Source organism: Schistocerca gregaria, chromosome 5, assembly GCF_023897955.1.
Source record: "Schistocerca gregaria isolate iqSchGreg1 chromosome 5, iqSchGreg1.2, whole genome shotgun sequence".
NCBI classification, from domain to species: Eukaryota; Metazoa; Arthropoda; class Insecta; order Orthoptera; family Acrididae; genus Schistocerca; species Schistocerca gregaria.
The window spans coordinates 551,853,024-551,868,496 of record NC_064924.1 but is presented as its reverse complement, the minus strand read 5'-3'; the positions used below and the strand labels follow the sequence as shown (position 1 = coordinate 551,868,496).

At 39.8% G+C, this 15,473-nt stretch overlaps 1 protein-coding gene across 3 annotated transcripts in view; it reads right to left on the bottom strand.

The window, feature by feature from the left end:
- The window catches only part of LOC126273160 (trichohyalin-like), a 1,218,599-nt gene that overhangs the window by 106,962 nt on the left and 1,096,164 nt on the right, over positions 1–15,473 (bottom strand). For all 3 annotated transcript variants that reach the window (XM_049976627.1, XM_049976629.1, XM_049976628.1), the window contains 2 exons: positions 10,923–11,180; positions 4,960–5,165 (listed from right to left, as the gene is read on the bottom strand). In XM_049976627.1, the coding sequence (XP_049832584.1) occupies positions 4,960–5,165; positions 10,923–11,180 (464 nt within the window). The remainder of the gene's footprint in view (positions 1–4,959; positions 5,166–10,922; positions 11,181–15,473) is intronic.

Genomic DNA, 15,473 nt, shown 5'->3' with positions numbered 1-15,473 from the left:
AATAGTGTTCCTCAAAAAGAATGTAGGCTTCCCTCCAGCAATTCCATTTGAGTTCCTAAAGCATCTCTATAACATTGTCATGTTCTTCAAACCTACTGGTAACAAATCTAGCAGTGGACTTTGAACGGTTTCAATGTCTTCCTTTGATCCAGACTGGTATGGATCCTGAACACTCAAACAGTACTCAAGAATAGGTTGCACTTGCATCTTATATGCAGTCTACTTTACAGATGAACCACACTTTCCCAAAATTCTCCCAATAAACTGAAGTTGACCATTCACCTTCCCTACCACAATCCTCATATGCTCATTCCATGTCACTTTGCAACATGATACCCAGATATTTAAACGAAGTGAGTGTTTTAAGCAGGACACTACTAATGCTGTATCCAAACATTATGGTTTTTTTCCCTCTATCCATCCACATAAACTTACATTTTGTGATCCACAATGATCCATGTCAGTGTGCTTGAGAACTGGCAACTATGATGAACTGTTATCACTCTACCAGTATGTGATATTTGCATGCTGTGGGGAAGGTTCAAAATGGCTGCCACATGTTCTCCTAAGCCAAAATCACAAAAATCAGCATTGTGCATCTATGCTTGCTCGTCATAAACTGGCTCATGAACAACACTGACCATTCCTATCCTATATCATCGCTCATGATGAGAAATGGTGTCTTTGTATTAATATAAGGAAAAGAAAGGAATGGCTGAGCCCAAACAAAGCAGCAGACCCCTGTACAAAGACCTTTGCACATCCACTAAAGATAATGTTATGCATCTGGTGAACCAGCAACAGTGCAGTGTCTTGTCAACAACTGAGATGTCTTAGAGATGCAGTCCAAGAACAGTGACCAGGAAGATTGCCCGGAGTGATGCTACTCCACGACAATGCCCACCCGCATTCTGCTAGACTGACAAAAAACACTACACAGGAGATGTGTTGGGAAGTCATTCCACACTCATCTTATTCACCTAATCTTCCACCTTCAGATTCTCACCTTTTCTGCTCTCTGTCAAACAACCTTCAAGAAACTTGATTTCCCAAAGAAAATGCACTCCTGCATGGCTTGACATGTTCTTTACCTCAAAATCAAGTGACCTCTACAGTTGCAAAATTGAAATGTTACTCCAGCACTGACAGACTTTTGTAATTATGAAGGAGAATATATTATTGATGCCTAAACTCTCTGTTGTGTGCATTTGCCACATTTATTAAACTTTTCGAAAAATGCTATGGGCTTAAGCACCAACTCAATATACAGAAAATAATAATAGTCCTATCACACTTGCCTGGGGCACTCCTGAAAATACCCTTGTCTCTGATGAACACTCAGCATCAAGGGCAATATTCCATATACTTATACTTTCATTAACTGTCTGCATTGGGGCACTGTCTGAAATGGTTTCTGGAAATGTGGCATCTGCCTGTTGCCCTTCATTCGTAGTCCACAGCATACCATACGAGAAAAGGGCAAGCTGAGATTCACACGAGCAGCACTTTCTAATACCATGCTGATTTATAGACATAATCTTCTATGTCTCAAGAAAATTTATTATTTTCGAACTGACAATGTGTTTAAGGATTCTGCAACAAGCTGATGTTAGGGATGTTGGTCTGTGGTTTTGTGGGTCCATTCTCTTACCTTTCTTATATACATAAGTCACCTGCACTTTTTTCAGTTGCTTAATACTTTGTGTTGGATGAAAGATTCACAGTAATTCAAGCTAAGTATGGGCCATTGCCATAGAGTAGTCTCTGTAAAACTGAATTGGGTTCCATCCAGACCTGATGACATGCTTGTTTTCAGCTCTTTCAGTTATTTCTCTATGTCAGGGATACTGATTACTATGTAGTCTGTACAGGAGTCTGTTCAATGCTCAAATTACAGTATCTCTGTATGACTCTCCTGTGTGAACAATTTATTAAACATGGAAACTTAAACTTTGACTTTTGTTTGGCTATTCTAATCTACCAAACCAGACTGATCAGTGAGTGAGTGGATGAAGGCCTTAGACCTGCTTAGTGGTTTTACATAAGACAAGAATTTTCTCAAGTTGTCAGCCAGGTCTTTTGGTAAGGTATGACATACTAATGCTGTCAATAAGGCCCGGCGTGTTTGCAGCTACAAGGTCTAAGATATTTCCATTGCAGGTGGGCTGCCAAACTGGCTGCTCAAAACTGTTTTCAGAAAACATCTTCAAAAGTACTTTGCATGACTGTCTGTCTACACCCCCCCCCCCCCCCCAATGAATCCATTGACATCCCCTTCATATGTGGTACATTAAAGTCATCTCAACTACTTCTGCATGGTCTGAGTATTTATGCACTATTGACCATGGACTTCCCTGGAATGACTCTAGAACTGTCATAGCGCAATCAGGTGGCCAGTAAAAACATCCAACAATTATTTGTTTCCATCTAGGTCTGTTATACATGACCACATAACTTCACTGTCACACTCAACTTCAATCTCAATAAACGCTCCCCCTCATATGATGTTTAATCTGTCTTTCCAGTATATGCTTCATGACTAGCTAAATATCTCAGAGCTCTCAAACAACTGAAACTTCATGTAAGAAATATCAACAATGCAGGAAAAGACAGACTGCTGCTTACCATAATGAAGCCATGTCAAGTTGCAGACATGCACAGTTACAAGACACTCACATGTAGCTTTCAGCCACAGCCTTTGCCAGTATAAGAGACACCCCCCCCCCCCCCCACACACACACACACACACCTCATGTGCACACGGCTGCCAACTCCAGTATATCGGGCCGGAATGCAACATTACATGGTATGCAAGCAGCAATCTGGAGGGGGTGGAGAAGAAGGGATAGCAGTGTGCAAGTGGGGAGAGAGATGAATGCTGCCTCATGGAGCATGCAGCAACTAAACTGCCAACAGGCACAGTGTCAAGAGATTGTGGAGGAGACAGGTGAGGAAAAAAAGGAGCAAAAGAGGAGAGACGGGCAGATGCATTGGCAGAGGGCTGAAAGTAAACAGGGTGGGAGATGAGAAGACAGAGGGGGTGGAAACTGTTGGATGGAGGGTGTGGGGACAGTATTTTACCATTGGTTGAGGCCAGGATAATTACAAGAGCAGAAAATGTGTTGTGTGGATAACTCCCATCTGCACAGTTCAGAAAAGTTTGTGGTGGAGGGAAGGATCCAGGCGGCTTAGATAGTGAAGCAGCCACTGAAATCAAGTGTGTTATGTTCAGCTGCATGCTGTGCCACAGAGTGGTCTACTTTATTCTTGGCAACAGTTTGGTAGTGGCTGTTCATCCTGGTGGACAGCTGGTTAGTACTCATACCAATATAAAAAACTGTGCAATGATTGCAGCAGAGCTGGTAAATGGCATGGCTCCTTTCACAGGTGGCCCAGCCCCTAATGGGGTAGGATAAACTTGCGAGAGGACTGGAGTAGGAAGTTCTAGGTAGGTGGATAAGGCAGTTTTGCACCTGGGTCTTACACAAGAATACAGTCCTTGTGGAAATGGTTGGGACTGGGAGTTGCATAGGGATGGATTAGGATGTTGTGGAGGTTGGGTGGGTGATGGAACACCACTACAGCAGGTGTGGGAAGTGTCTTGGGTAGGACGTCCCTCATTTTAGGGCACTATGATAGGTAATCAAAATTGATCATCATAGTTCATTAAAATTAATTACCTATCATCATGCCCTGAAATGAGAGCCATCCTACCAGAGATACTTCCCATCCTTCCTAAAGTGGTGTTCCATTGCCCACCCAACCTTCACAACATCCTAGTCCATCCCTATCCCACTCCCAATCCCTTGCAACAAGGATCATATCTCTGTGGAAGATCCAGGTGGAAAGCCTGTCCAATCCACTTCCTATTCCACTCCTGTGACAGGTTTATCCCACCCCATCAGGGGCCGGCCACCTGTGAAAGCAGCTATGTAATTTATGAGCTCTGCTGCAATCACTGCACATCTTTTTATATTGGATGTGGCCAAGACCAAAGTAGACCACCCTGTGGCACAGCATGCAACTGAACATAACACACTTGATTTCAACAGCTGCTTCACTTTCCAAGCCATCAGATCCTTCCCTCCATCAGCAGCTTTTCTGAACTGAGCAAATGGGAGGTATACTTACAGCACATTTTCCACTTTCATAATAATCCCAGCCTCAACCTATGATAATGTACCGCCCCACACCCTCCAGCCAACAGTTTCCACTCCTCTGTCCTATCATCTCCTCCCCATTTTCATCTCCCACCCTGTTTATTTGCAGTCCTTTGCCAATGCATCCACCCATCTCGCCCCACTCCTCTCATTTTTTGTTCCATTTTTCCCCATCTCTCTGTCCCAAAACCTCCTGACATTGTGCCTGTTGGCAGTCTAGTGCCTGCACACTCTGCCAGACAGTGTTTCTCTCTCTCTCTCTCTCTCTCTCTCACTCTATCTCTCTCTCTCACTCACACACACACACACACACACACACACACACACACACACACACACACACACACAAAGTTATCTCCTTATGTTTCTAATTTTCTGCCTTTCGTTACTTACATGCCATAGGTTGAGTGCTTCCTCAAAATGATCAGTAGTTATTTACTTTTACAGTTCACATTCTATTTTGGATTTTCCATTATGACATTTGGGCCAACATATCTGGAGGATGGAAGAAAACTGACAGCCCTATGTTATGTAATGAATATGTTAACTGCCTGTTCCAGTTTGTAAGTTTCCTTTTGAGTACCATCAGAATAAATTACTTTTGTTGCAAGCTGCTAATCTCTCTCACCCCTAAGAGGCAAATTGTATGTCATGGTTGAGTGCACCAACTAGTATCTAGACTTTCACTAGCTACTCCTGACATTTTAGTTTGTTGTTTCTTTGGCCTTAGTAATTTTAACTGTAGTCAGATAATGAACTACATTAGTTGAACACTTAACTTCCTTCATAAATCACTTACTCTTGAAGATCACGAATTGTCTTTTCTTTGGCATTTTGTTCTTCTTGACTCATTTGGACAAGCTGTAGAAGTCTTTCCATTTCTACTTGTGAACGCTGTGCATCTTCTTTGGATTTCTCCAGCTCCTTTTGATGAGTTTCAACCTGTTGTTCTAGTTCCAGCATTCTTTTCTGTATTTCTGCGTTTCCACCCCTTGCTCCTGCACCCTGGAATACAAGTATTTGTTATTACATTATAAAAGCCTTATTTTGCAAGATAAACTAATGATTAGCTTCCTAAAATAGCATGTGTATTTGTAACAGGAGGAACTTTCACATATGTACACAAGAAGATAAACAAAATAATAAAAGACTAGTATACTCTACATGGTTTGTGTGTGTGTGTGTGTGTGTGTGTGTGTATGTGTGTGTGGGTGTGTGTGTGTGTGTGTGTGTGTGTGTGTGTGTGTGTGTGTGTGTCTGTGTCTGTTTTTGTGTTTGTGTGGAGGGAGAGGGAGAGTGAAATGATTCACAGGTTTACTAACTGAATGACTGTACCATTTTTGAGAATATTCTAATTAATTTTATCTCAAATGCAGCTACAGCTTTTATTTTAATCATAATTTGACTGACATCATATTCTATAGGTAAAGACACACTGATTGTCAGGCCAGTTAAAACATCTTTAATTCCAATAAATATTGAAGAAATGAGCTTGCAAAAAGGACAGTTGTAAAAACGTGACATCCAACATAACAAAGCCAAGTCAAGCCAAGCCAAGCCAAGAAACACCATGTCTGTTATTATCATTCCAGGATCTGTTAGAATTAGGTTTAGGGTAGCTCAGAAATGAAATGATATAATCAAATGGCATTTCTGGATAAGAGATCGCTTATGGGGCTGTTTGGCTACCTGATGCAAGTCTTGCTATTTGACACCACTTTGGTGATTTGTGCATCAATGAAGATGAGACGAAACGATGAGGAGACCACAAACACCCAATCAATGAGTGAAGAAAACCACTGACCCATCCAGGAATCCAACCCAGGAACACATGAGCTAGAGGCAGCTATGCTAACCACAAGACCATGAGCTGCAGACTATTTTATCTCAATAACAGCCATTAACTCTTTGCCTTTAAATATGTCTGCTTGTGTCTGTGTATGTGCGGATGGATATGTGTGTGTGTGTGCGAGTGTACACCTGTCCTTTTTTTTCCCCTAAGGGAAGTCTTTCCGCTCCCGGGATTGGAATGACTCCTTACCCTCTCCCTTAAAACCCACATCCTTTCATTTTTCCCTCTCCTTCCCTCTTTCCTGATGAAGCAACTGCCAGTTGCGAAAGCTCGTAATTCTGTGTGTGTGTTTGTGTGTTTTGTTCATGTGCCTGTCTGCCGGCGCTTTCCCGCTTGGTAAGTCTTGGAATCTTTGTTTTTAATATATTTTTCCCATGTGGAAGTTTCTTTCTGTTTTATTTACACAGCCATTATTAATCATTACTGCACCAGAAATTTCATTTTTCATAGTTTGTAGTATGATTAAGATCCAGACAGTGCTCAACAATGATTGCTTTAGTTGCCTGTCTCAGTGGAGTGTGCCTCTGATGTTCATGGCATCTGATGCCCACTGCCCTAGTTGTTTGGCCAGTGTACAGCAGGCCACATTGGCAAGGTATATTATAAATTCCTGATTTTCATATACTAAAGTCATCTTTCACATTTCCCAATAGTCTTCTTATTTTGGAAGGTGGGCAGAACATGCACTTTATGTTATGCTTCTTGAGAATCCTGCCAATCTTGCCAGAAATAGGTTCCTCATAAGGTAGGTAAACCACAATCTTTGCTTCATCTTCTTTTTTTCTATTTTGTGGCAGAGTGGCTGGTTGAAAGGCCTTCTGTAACCACTTTTGCAAAAGACAGAGTAGATTCTGTATTTCTGATGTCACACTAACTTGGTCTGTGGACCAATGAGTTTAGAACTCCATTCTCCTGAGCTGGGTGATGACAGCTGCTAGCGTAAGCTAAACCAGTGTGTATTGTTTTACAATACACCTTGTAGTGACACAAGCCATATGTTCTCCTTTTAACAAATACACCTATGGAAATAGCAGCTGTCCTATGGTGAACTTCATATTTGGACCATGTGAGCTGAGAGTTCCAAAACTCACTGATCCCCTCCCTGACATGAGGCCAGATCAAAAAGGTATCATCAACATATCTGAAGAAGCATTTGAGTTTGTATCTAGCTGTATCTAATGCTTCCTCTTCAAATTTCTTCTTGAGTATATTGACAACCAGTGGAGACAGGGGGCCGTTACACAGCCATTCCTACTGTCTACTCATAATCTTCACCCCCACATAGAAAAAATGTTGAAGTCAGTATATGTCTGAACACGTCCATCAGAACAATGTCAAATTTCTCTGCAATCAGTTCTAATGAGACTTTCAGTGATATCTTAGTAAACATGAAGACCACATCAAAACTCACCAGTTCGTTGGATATGTAGTTGCTTATGACATTGCAAAAAGTTCTCTGAGTTGTGGAAGTGGTGAACACACAGCAGTTTCTTCAAATACTTAGCTGCTCAGTACATTTATGTGCCAATGTTGCAGACAGTGGGTGTAGTGGCATACCCTCTTTGTGTTCTTTTGGCAGTCCATAGAGTCTATGTGGAACTGATGCACTAGATCATAGCTGTTTGATGATCTTGTCATGCATGCCTGTTGCCTTCAAGAAAACCCCGGCCTTTTTGTCCACTCTGTCCATAGGGTCATATTCCAAAAGTTGGTATGCTGTGCCTTCCAGAAGTTGACAAACTTCCTCATGATTCTCAGTCTGCTGCATAATAATTGTGGACTTCCCTTTGTCTGCTGACAAAAGCACAATGTTGTCGTCTTCCCAGAGCTTCTGTTCCAGACTCTTGTTACTGGAAATGATTGATTTTGGACGACCTGTCTTGGTGACTGCCCTGCAGTGCTCCAGACAGATTTTTTGTGCTGCATTTGGTGGAAGTGCATTGGCTACATGGTCCATTGAACCAATTAAACTTGAAATAGACACATTCCTGGCAGTAGTTGTGAAGTTGAGGCCACAGCTCAGACCTTCAAAGTAGTGTAATCAAACTGCTTACCACTAAGGTTAATCACAGTGCAAGTATCCTCCATGTGCTGTGCTTTCTTACTCATGTGGTCAAACTCAGACTAGCTCAATGAGACATTCTTCCTGGTGCACTCTAGGGACCATTAGGCACTGTCTTCCCAGCCTCAATCTTTACCTGCTGTGGAGGCTGCCCTGTACAGATGAAGGTGTATAACTCCCATGCCAGCACATCTAGCTTGTGACACATATCTCAAATCCCTTCCTGACTAGTACCATGTTCATCTGATGTTTTATCTTGTTCATCACTTTAGAGTTGATGTGATGTTAGATGCTGGTGAAACCTCGTACTGCATCTCCATCTTGACATCTCAGCATGGAAGCTGAGAGAACTTAGCATCCTCCCTTTCCTTTGTCAAAGCTTGTCCAGCTTCTTGATATATCGGTACCCTACTAGCATGATACTTCCTTCAACATTGGTATATTCTTTGACCAAACCTCCATGCAGGGCTGCCAAAGAAATTACATAAAACAATATTTGCACTCATCTCTCTGGTTCATTTTCTTTCCTCTGACACCATTACAGCCAGACTGTGTTGTGTCTACATTTTTTAGTGATCATTCAAAATGTTTAAGACAATCTCTGAGTCCACCAACTGTGAAGTGCATTCTATAATACAGTTTTGAATGCAAAGAATACTAAGCCAGCTGAAATTCATCATCAGCTTTTAGAGATTTATGGTAAAAATGTAGTGACTGATGGAATGATGAGAAAGTGAGTAAGTTCAGTGATAGATAAACCAGTGTTGGTGTTGAAGCATGGTGTGTGCACCCTTGTGTTGTCAAAGGTGGTTTAGCTCAGAAAGTGAATGAGAAAATTCCTGAAAAGATGGCTCACAATAAGAATGCTTTGTGATGAGTTTCCACAAATTGCAAAAATTGATTTGCATTTGATTGTCACAAATCCCTTAAATTTTTGCAAACCTTGTTCCCGTTGGGTTCCAAAAATGCTTATGGATGTCCACAAAATATAGTGACCCAGCAGTACTTTGCCATTTCTTACGCAATACAGTGACAGGGGAGATGTTTTCTTAAACAGAAATCTGAGTGGTGTGAGTTTATCTTGTCACTCTAGAATAAAAACAAACGTCAGTGGTGTGGAAGCACTCAAATAACCACAAAAAAACAAAAATTTGGAACAACATTGTCAGCAAAAAATCGCAAGTGCTGTGTTCTGGAAGAGACAGGGAATTTTGCTTGTTGAATTCCTTCACTGAAGTGAGACCATAAATATGGTATGGTACTGTGATACATTCATAAAACTCCAACATAAATTCAAAACAGAAGGCATGAAATGATGAGTCAAGAATGTATAACAACAAAAACAATCAATTATTGACAAAGTTATGTAACTGGATAGATAAAAAATCTACTCACCAAGCGGCGGCAAAACTCACACATAAAAGACGGTTGTAATTGGCAAGCTTTCGGAGCTAGTGGCTGCTTCTTCAGGCAGAAGGGTTGAAGGGGAAGAAAGAAGGGTGAAGGAAAAGGACTGGAGAGGTCTAGGGAAAGGGGTAGATTTTGGGACAGTCACCCAGGACCATAGGTCAGGGGAGACTTACCGTACGGGCTGAGAAGGAAAGACTGATTGTTGGGAAAAATATAAATATACGGGAAAGACAATGAAATGTGTCTAGTCCTTCCTGTCTATTTTTCACCTCCGGGAAACACAATGAAATGTGTCTTGTCTTTCCAGTCTATTTTTCACCACTCCCTCCCACTTCTGTTATGTACAATGCACTTAACTTTTCACTCTTATTAACTCATGCTTGATGTTTAAGCAATAATCTCTGTCTGTATATTACTCTGTCTTCCACCTTTAAGTTCTCAGGTTTTGACGTGTTGTCCAATGCAGTTCCCAACAATTAGTCTTTCCTTCTCATCCTGTACAATAAGTCTCGCCTGACCTGCGGTTATGAGTGACTTTCCCAAAATCTACCCTTTTCCCTAGACCTCTCCAGTCATTTCCCTTCACCCTTCTTCTTTCCCCTTCAATTCTTCTGCCTGAAGAAGGAGTCACTGGCTCCAAAAGCTTGCCAATTACAACAGTCTTTTATGTGTGTGATCCGCCACCACTTGGTGAGTAGATTTTTTATCTATACAATCAAATAATTCAGTAAAGGTTGTGTTGTTTCATGACAGTGCACATCCCCATTTTTATGGTATCACTCAAATCCGTATTCAACAATTTGGTTGGGAGCAGTTCGATAACCTGCCACACAGCCATTATCTTGCACCTTCTGACTACCACTTATTCTTGAACTTGAAGCATGATAGTGGAGGAAGGTGCTTTGACAGTGAAGTCGGTGTGAAAAGTGGTGTTCAGCAGCAGCTGTCTTCACTGGCAGCATCTTTCTGTGAAGATGGAATAGAAAAGTTTGTATCCTGCTATAACAAATGTTGGTCCTATGGTGGCAATTAGTTAGGAAAATAATTTATGCCCTTTCTTGAAAAAATTTGATTTGGAAAAACTGAGTTTTTTTTAGAAATAGTACTTACTTTCAGGACATGCCTTGTATTATTGTACACTTTCACCTGCGTCAGTTTTTGCTATTAATTATTATACATATGGTGTGTGTGTGTGTGTGTGTGTGTGTGTGTGTGTGTGTGTGTGTGTGCACGCACATTTGTGCACATGCATGCACTCATGCCCACATGCATTTATATATACTGACAGAGTCATAATTTAGAGTGAAAACTGACATGGGTGAAAGCATAAAATAACAGAAGGAAAAATATTCCAGTGTATATGGTTACATGAAGGAGCCATTGGCAAGATATATATGCCAGAATGAGACAAATCAGTAGAATTGTGGAAGTAACATACCTTCTGAAGCTGTGCCTCCAGCTGATCAAGTTTTTCTTTCCTTTTCTTCAGTTTCTGATCTGCATCTGCTATAGATTTTTCTTTTTCTTCTAATTGCCTACTTTTACTATCTAAGCCTCTCTTGTGCTCCTCTAATTGTCTCCTCTGCTCTTCTAGTTGTTTCTTCTGCTCTTCTAATTGCATTCTAAGGGCGGTAGCTTCTTCTCCAGCTCTCGCTGCGCCATTCGCTAGTTTCTTGTTCGCTTCTTGAAGATCCAGCTGAAACGAAAGTGGCACATACTGCTGCAGTATAAAAATACATCCAATCTTCAGTTTTCATTTATATGTTTAAAAATATCTTATCCTAAGAGTGGAGCAAGCGCTGGCCATTAGTTGGAGACTATTGTAGTTTACAATACAACGCATGGCTTATGCCTTATTAAAAAAAAAAAAAACAACGAGGAAAAAAATACTTAAACCTAATTTGAAGTAGTATTATGACAACTGAAAATCAGTTACAGCAGGAAGCAATTTAGAACTATGGACCACAGGAATGATACTGCACAACACAGCACTTTTTAAATAGTAGTATCAACACATATGCGAGCAAGCATGAGCAAGCATGTGCACACACATACACACACACCTTTGTGCAGTTATCATTATTTACATTATCTGTGTAATGTGACAACTGCAATTAGAAATTCTAAAAATTCAGTTCTGCTGTGAAACGTTTTACTGATTATTTTCAATGATACTGTTGCATCACTATGTCATTACATCAATTCAGACATATTGTTTCCATGAATATAACAGTTGTTGTGATATGAATGAGGAAAGATAATCAGTCAGCATACGGTAGAGATATTGAGTACTGGATATTCAAATAAAAAAGAACCTGAACATACTAGCTCAGTTTATGAACTCACACGTTTCTTCAGGGAACACGCATTAGCAAAGCAACATTGTCCCAGTGCAGTGGCCCAACAGTGCTGAGACAATGTAATTGTGTTTATAGATATGCTTTAAGGATGAATTCAAGTTGTAAACTGATTTCTGTGTGTGGGTTCTTGTTTGTGTCCCCAGCTGCTTAAAACTTGCACTGTGTCATGAAAGGTGACCTTTCATAGCCTTTCAATAAAATATGTATCCACAAACTATTGTACAGCAGAACAGTAATTTCTCAAATAAGGCAGCTTATTATAATTCTTTTGATCTCATTTGAAATTACAATACTTGAATGTTTAAAGATGTCTCAGTTAATGATGTCTCAGTTATATATTTTAAGGATGATAACAGTGTACATACTGATATATTAAAAACACTAAGCCCTTTTCATACATTCATTCATCAAGCACTGTAGAGTCCATCAAGGAGGAAAACCTTCAAGGGTTTGGAATGAGTTAAGCTACAACTTAACAAATGAGAAGCAACTCCACAGAATAGCATTCTTCATATTACTGTACACTCCATCCTATGAATTAAATGCAGTAGGGTGGAAAAATGCCTCAATTTGAAAATTAAAAGCATTACTAGGGAATTTAAACAAATATCATCTGAGGATTATCAAGATGCAGACCCATGGGCTACATAAAATTGCACAGTTGCCAAAAAATGGTGTACTTGATGGAAATGACAGAAAATGAGTAGTCTGTGTCTTACTCAAGCAATAGAGTCAGATTCTCTAGAAGCAAAGGAACTTATCAAGTTCATGAAATGCTTGCACAATCAGTAGCAAGTAAAAGAAAGAAGGAAGATTTAGCTTTCAAATCCTGAGATAACGAGATCATTGGAACAGGGCAATGAGTCTCAGTATGAAGTGGCAACTGTAAGCCTCATGATGTGAGTAAAAATAGGTAAATGTTAGTGCTTACAGGAAAAAAATTACTTAGAAAGAGCATTACATGCTAAGGGCACCACCATAAGAACAGGAGACACCAAAAAATGAGATACAACAAAGATAGTACACAGATTACAATGAGACATGAATAGAAAATTTGAGAAAGGAGGGGATAGTAAGTAAGTCATGAAGAGGGATATTGTGTGTTGTTCATTAAAAGTACTGGTTTGATCAGCTTCCTCCCTAAAAATTGGTTACTTTTTATCCAAATCACATGCAGAAGGCAAATGTATTGCATTTGGCTCTATGGAGCATCTATTAAAAGTAAATGAACAGCACATGGTTTTCAACGATGTTTGTAGCAGTTCTACATTAATTGAAACATCAATATTTCAATATGGCATAAGCAGCAAACAAAACAAAAATGAAAACATTCAGCATAATTTCATCATAGATATCATTGCATGAAGAGAAGATAGTCCTGTGCCAACTAGACACAGGTTCTTTCCATATGATGGGGCAAAAAAGGAGATAACTGATTAGCATTTAATCATGAGTCCAGCAACAGTTTTCAGGTATTATTCACAGTGGATCCAGAACATAAAACTCATTTAAATAAGATAAAATTTTTGTGCAAATTTTGAATGTCTGACAAGAAATATTTGTGGAAGATAGAACTCTTGATTATTGATCAATTTAATGTCCTATAAAGATGACGGGATGGAATTTGAGATAAAGGCATAGATGTAGAGGCTGAATCAGTATCCTCTTATCAATCCACAACTACAGTTTTTCAGCCCATTTAAAACTGCTGTATGAAGAATAGGGTAAGTTTATATTGTGGTAGTATTGAAACATGTGCCAAATAGTGTTTCCACTCTTTCTGCTTGTATGAAGGTTTTCTTCCATAGCAATATTTATGAATTTATGGAATCATATGTGAGTGAGCATATCTGACTGCTTTTTTGTTACATCTCACTATGTCAACTCAAGATAAGGCTCATGCTTCATTTGATCAGGCCTCTATGGTCATTGCATGAGCTATAAGGTACAGGCTATTTTTTAGGGTTTATAGATCCATGTTTTTGCCTTAAGTTACCAAATATTTTTATGGAGAAGGTAGCCAGTGTCATCAAAGACTAGAGAGATAATTTAGATATTAGCTTCCATTGGCAGATTTATTCTGCTGCTGCTGGTGATGGAGGTTATACTGACACACCTGTTAAGTGATGGACTGTATGTGTGTGTGTGTGTGTGTGTGTGTGTGTGTGTGTGTGTGTGTGTGTGTGTTCAACAACTTCTGAATAGAGCAGAGCCAGGTAGCAGTAAACAATTTACTGAAACTCATTCCAAAAAATACCTTACATTAGGGTCATTGATGAAAATATAAAAATTACTGTTCCAATGACCTCATTATCCCAGGATTTGAAAGCTAAATCTTCCCTCTTTCCTTTAATTGATTGTACAAGCATTTCATGAACTTGATCAGTTCCTTTGCTTCTAGAGAATCTGACTCTATTGCTTCAAATTATTTTTTGTTTCCTTCGCCCCTCTTCCTTCCCCTTCAAACCTTCTGGTTTTAGAAGCTTACCCAATTATAACCTTTAAGAGTGTGTTTTGCTGCCACATGGTAAATAGATTTTTTATCTGTCCAATTTCATTAAAATATTGTATTTAGATGAAGTGTACTATACTGAGGTGACAAAAAACATGGGATACCTCCTAATATCACATCAGACACTCCTTTTGCCTGGCGTAGTGCAGCAGTTCGACATGGCATGGACTCAACAAGTCATTGGAAGCCTCTGCAGAATTATTAAGCTACACTGTCTCTATAGCTGCCATTTTTATTTTTATTTATTTACACATCACGTTCTGTGGGTCCAAATTAAGGAGAAAATCTCCAATGTCATGGAACATGTCAGTACATGAAATTACAACATAAAAGTAATAAGAGATAAAAGAAATGTTTATGAACTTAAAAAAAGTCAGTCCATAAGTTTAAGTAAATGCAATCAACAATACAATAAGAATCAGCTTAATTTTTCAAGGAACTCCTTAAAGAAGAGAAGGAGCGACCCATGAAGAAACTCTTCAGTTTTGATTTGAAAGCATGTGGATTACTGCTAAGATTTTTGAATTCAAGTGGTGGCTTATCGAAAATGGATGCAGCAGTACACTGCACACCTTTCTGCACAAGAGTTAAGGAAGTCCGATCCAAATGCAGGTTTAATTTCTGCCGAGTATTAATCATAATTGTGAAGATGTTGGCAGTGCAGGATTTTGTGCACGAACTGACCTCTCGATTATGTTCCATAAATGGGTTTAATGTCGGGTAATCTGTGTGGCCCAATCATTTGCTCGAACTGTCCAAAACGTTCTTCAAACCAGTCGCGAACAACCGTAGCCCAGTGATATGTCGCATTGTCATCCACAAAAATTCCATCATTGTTTTGGTACATTAAATCCAAGAATGGCTGCAAACTGACTCCAAATAGCCAAACATAACCAGGAGCCAGTCCACTCTATGAAAACACAGACCATACCATTATGGAGCCACCACCAGCTTGCACAGTGTTTTGTTGACAACTTAGATCCATGACTTTGTGGAGTCCATGCCACACTCAGGTCCTACCATCAGCTCTTACCAACTAAAATTCGGGACTCATCTGACCAGGCCATTTTATTCCAATTGTCTAGGGTCCAGCCAATACGGTCATTAGCCCATGAGA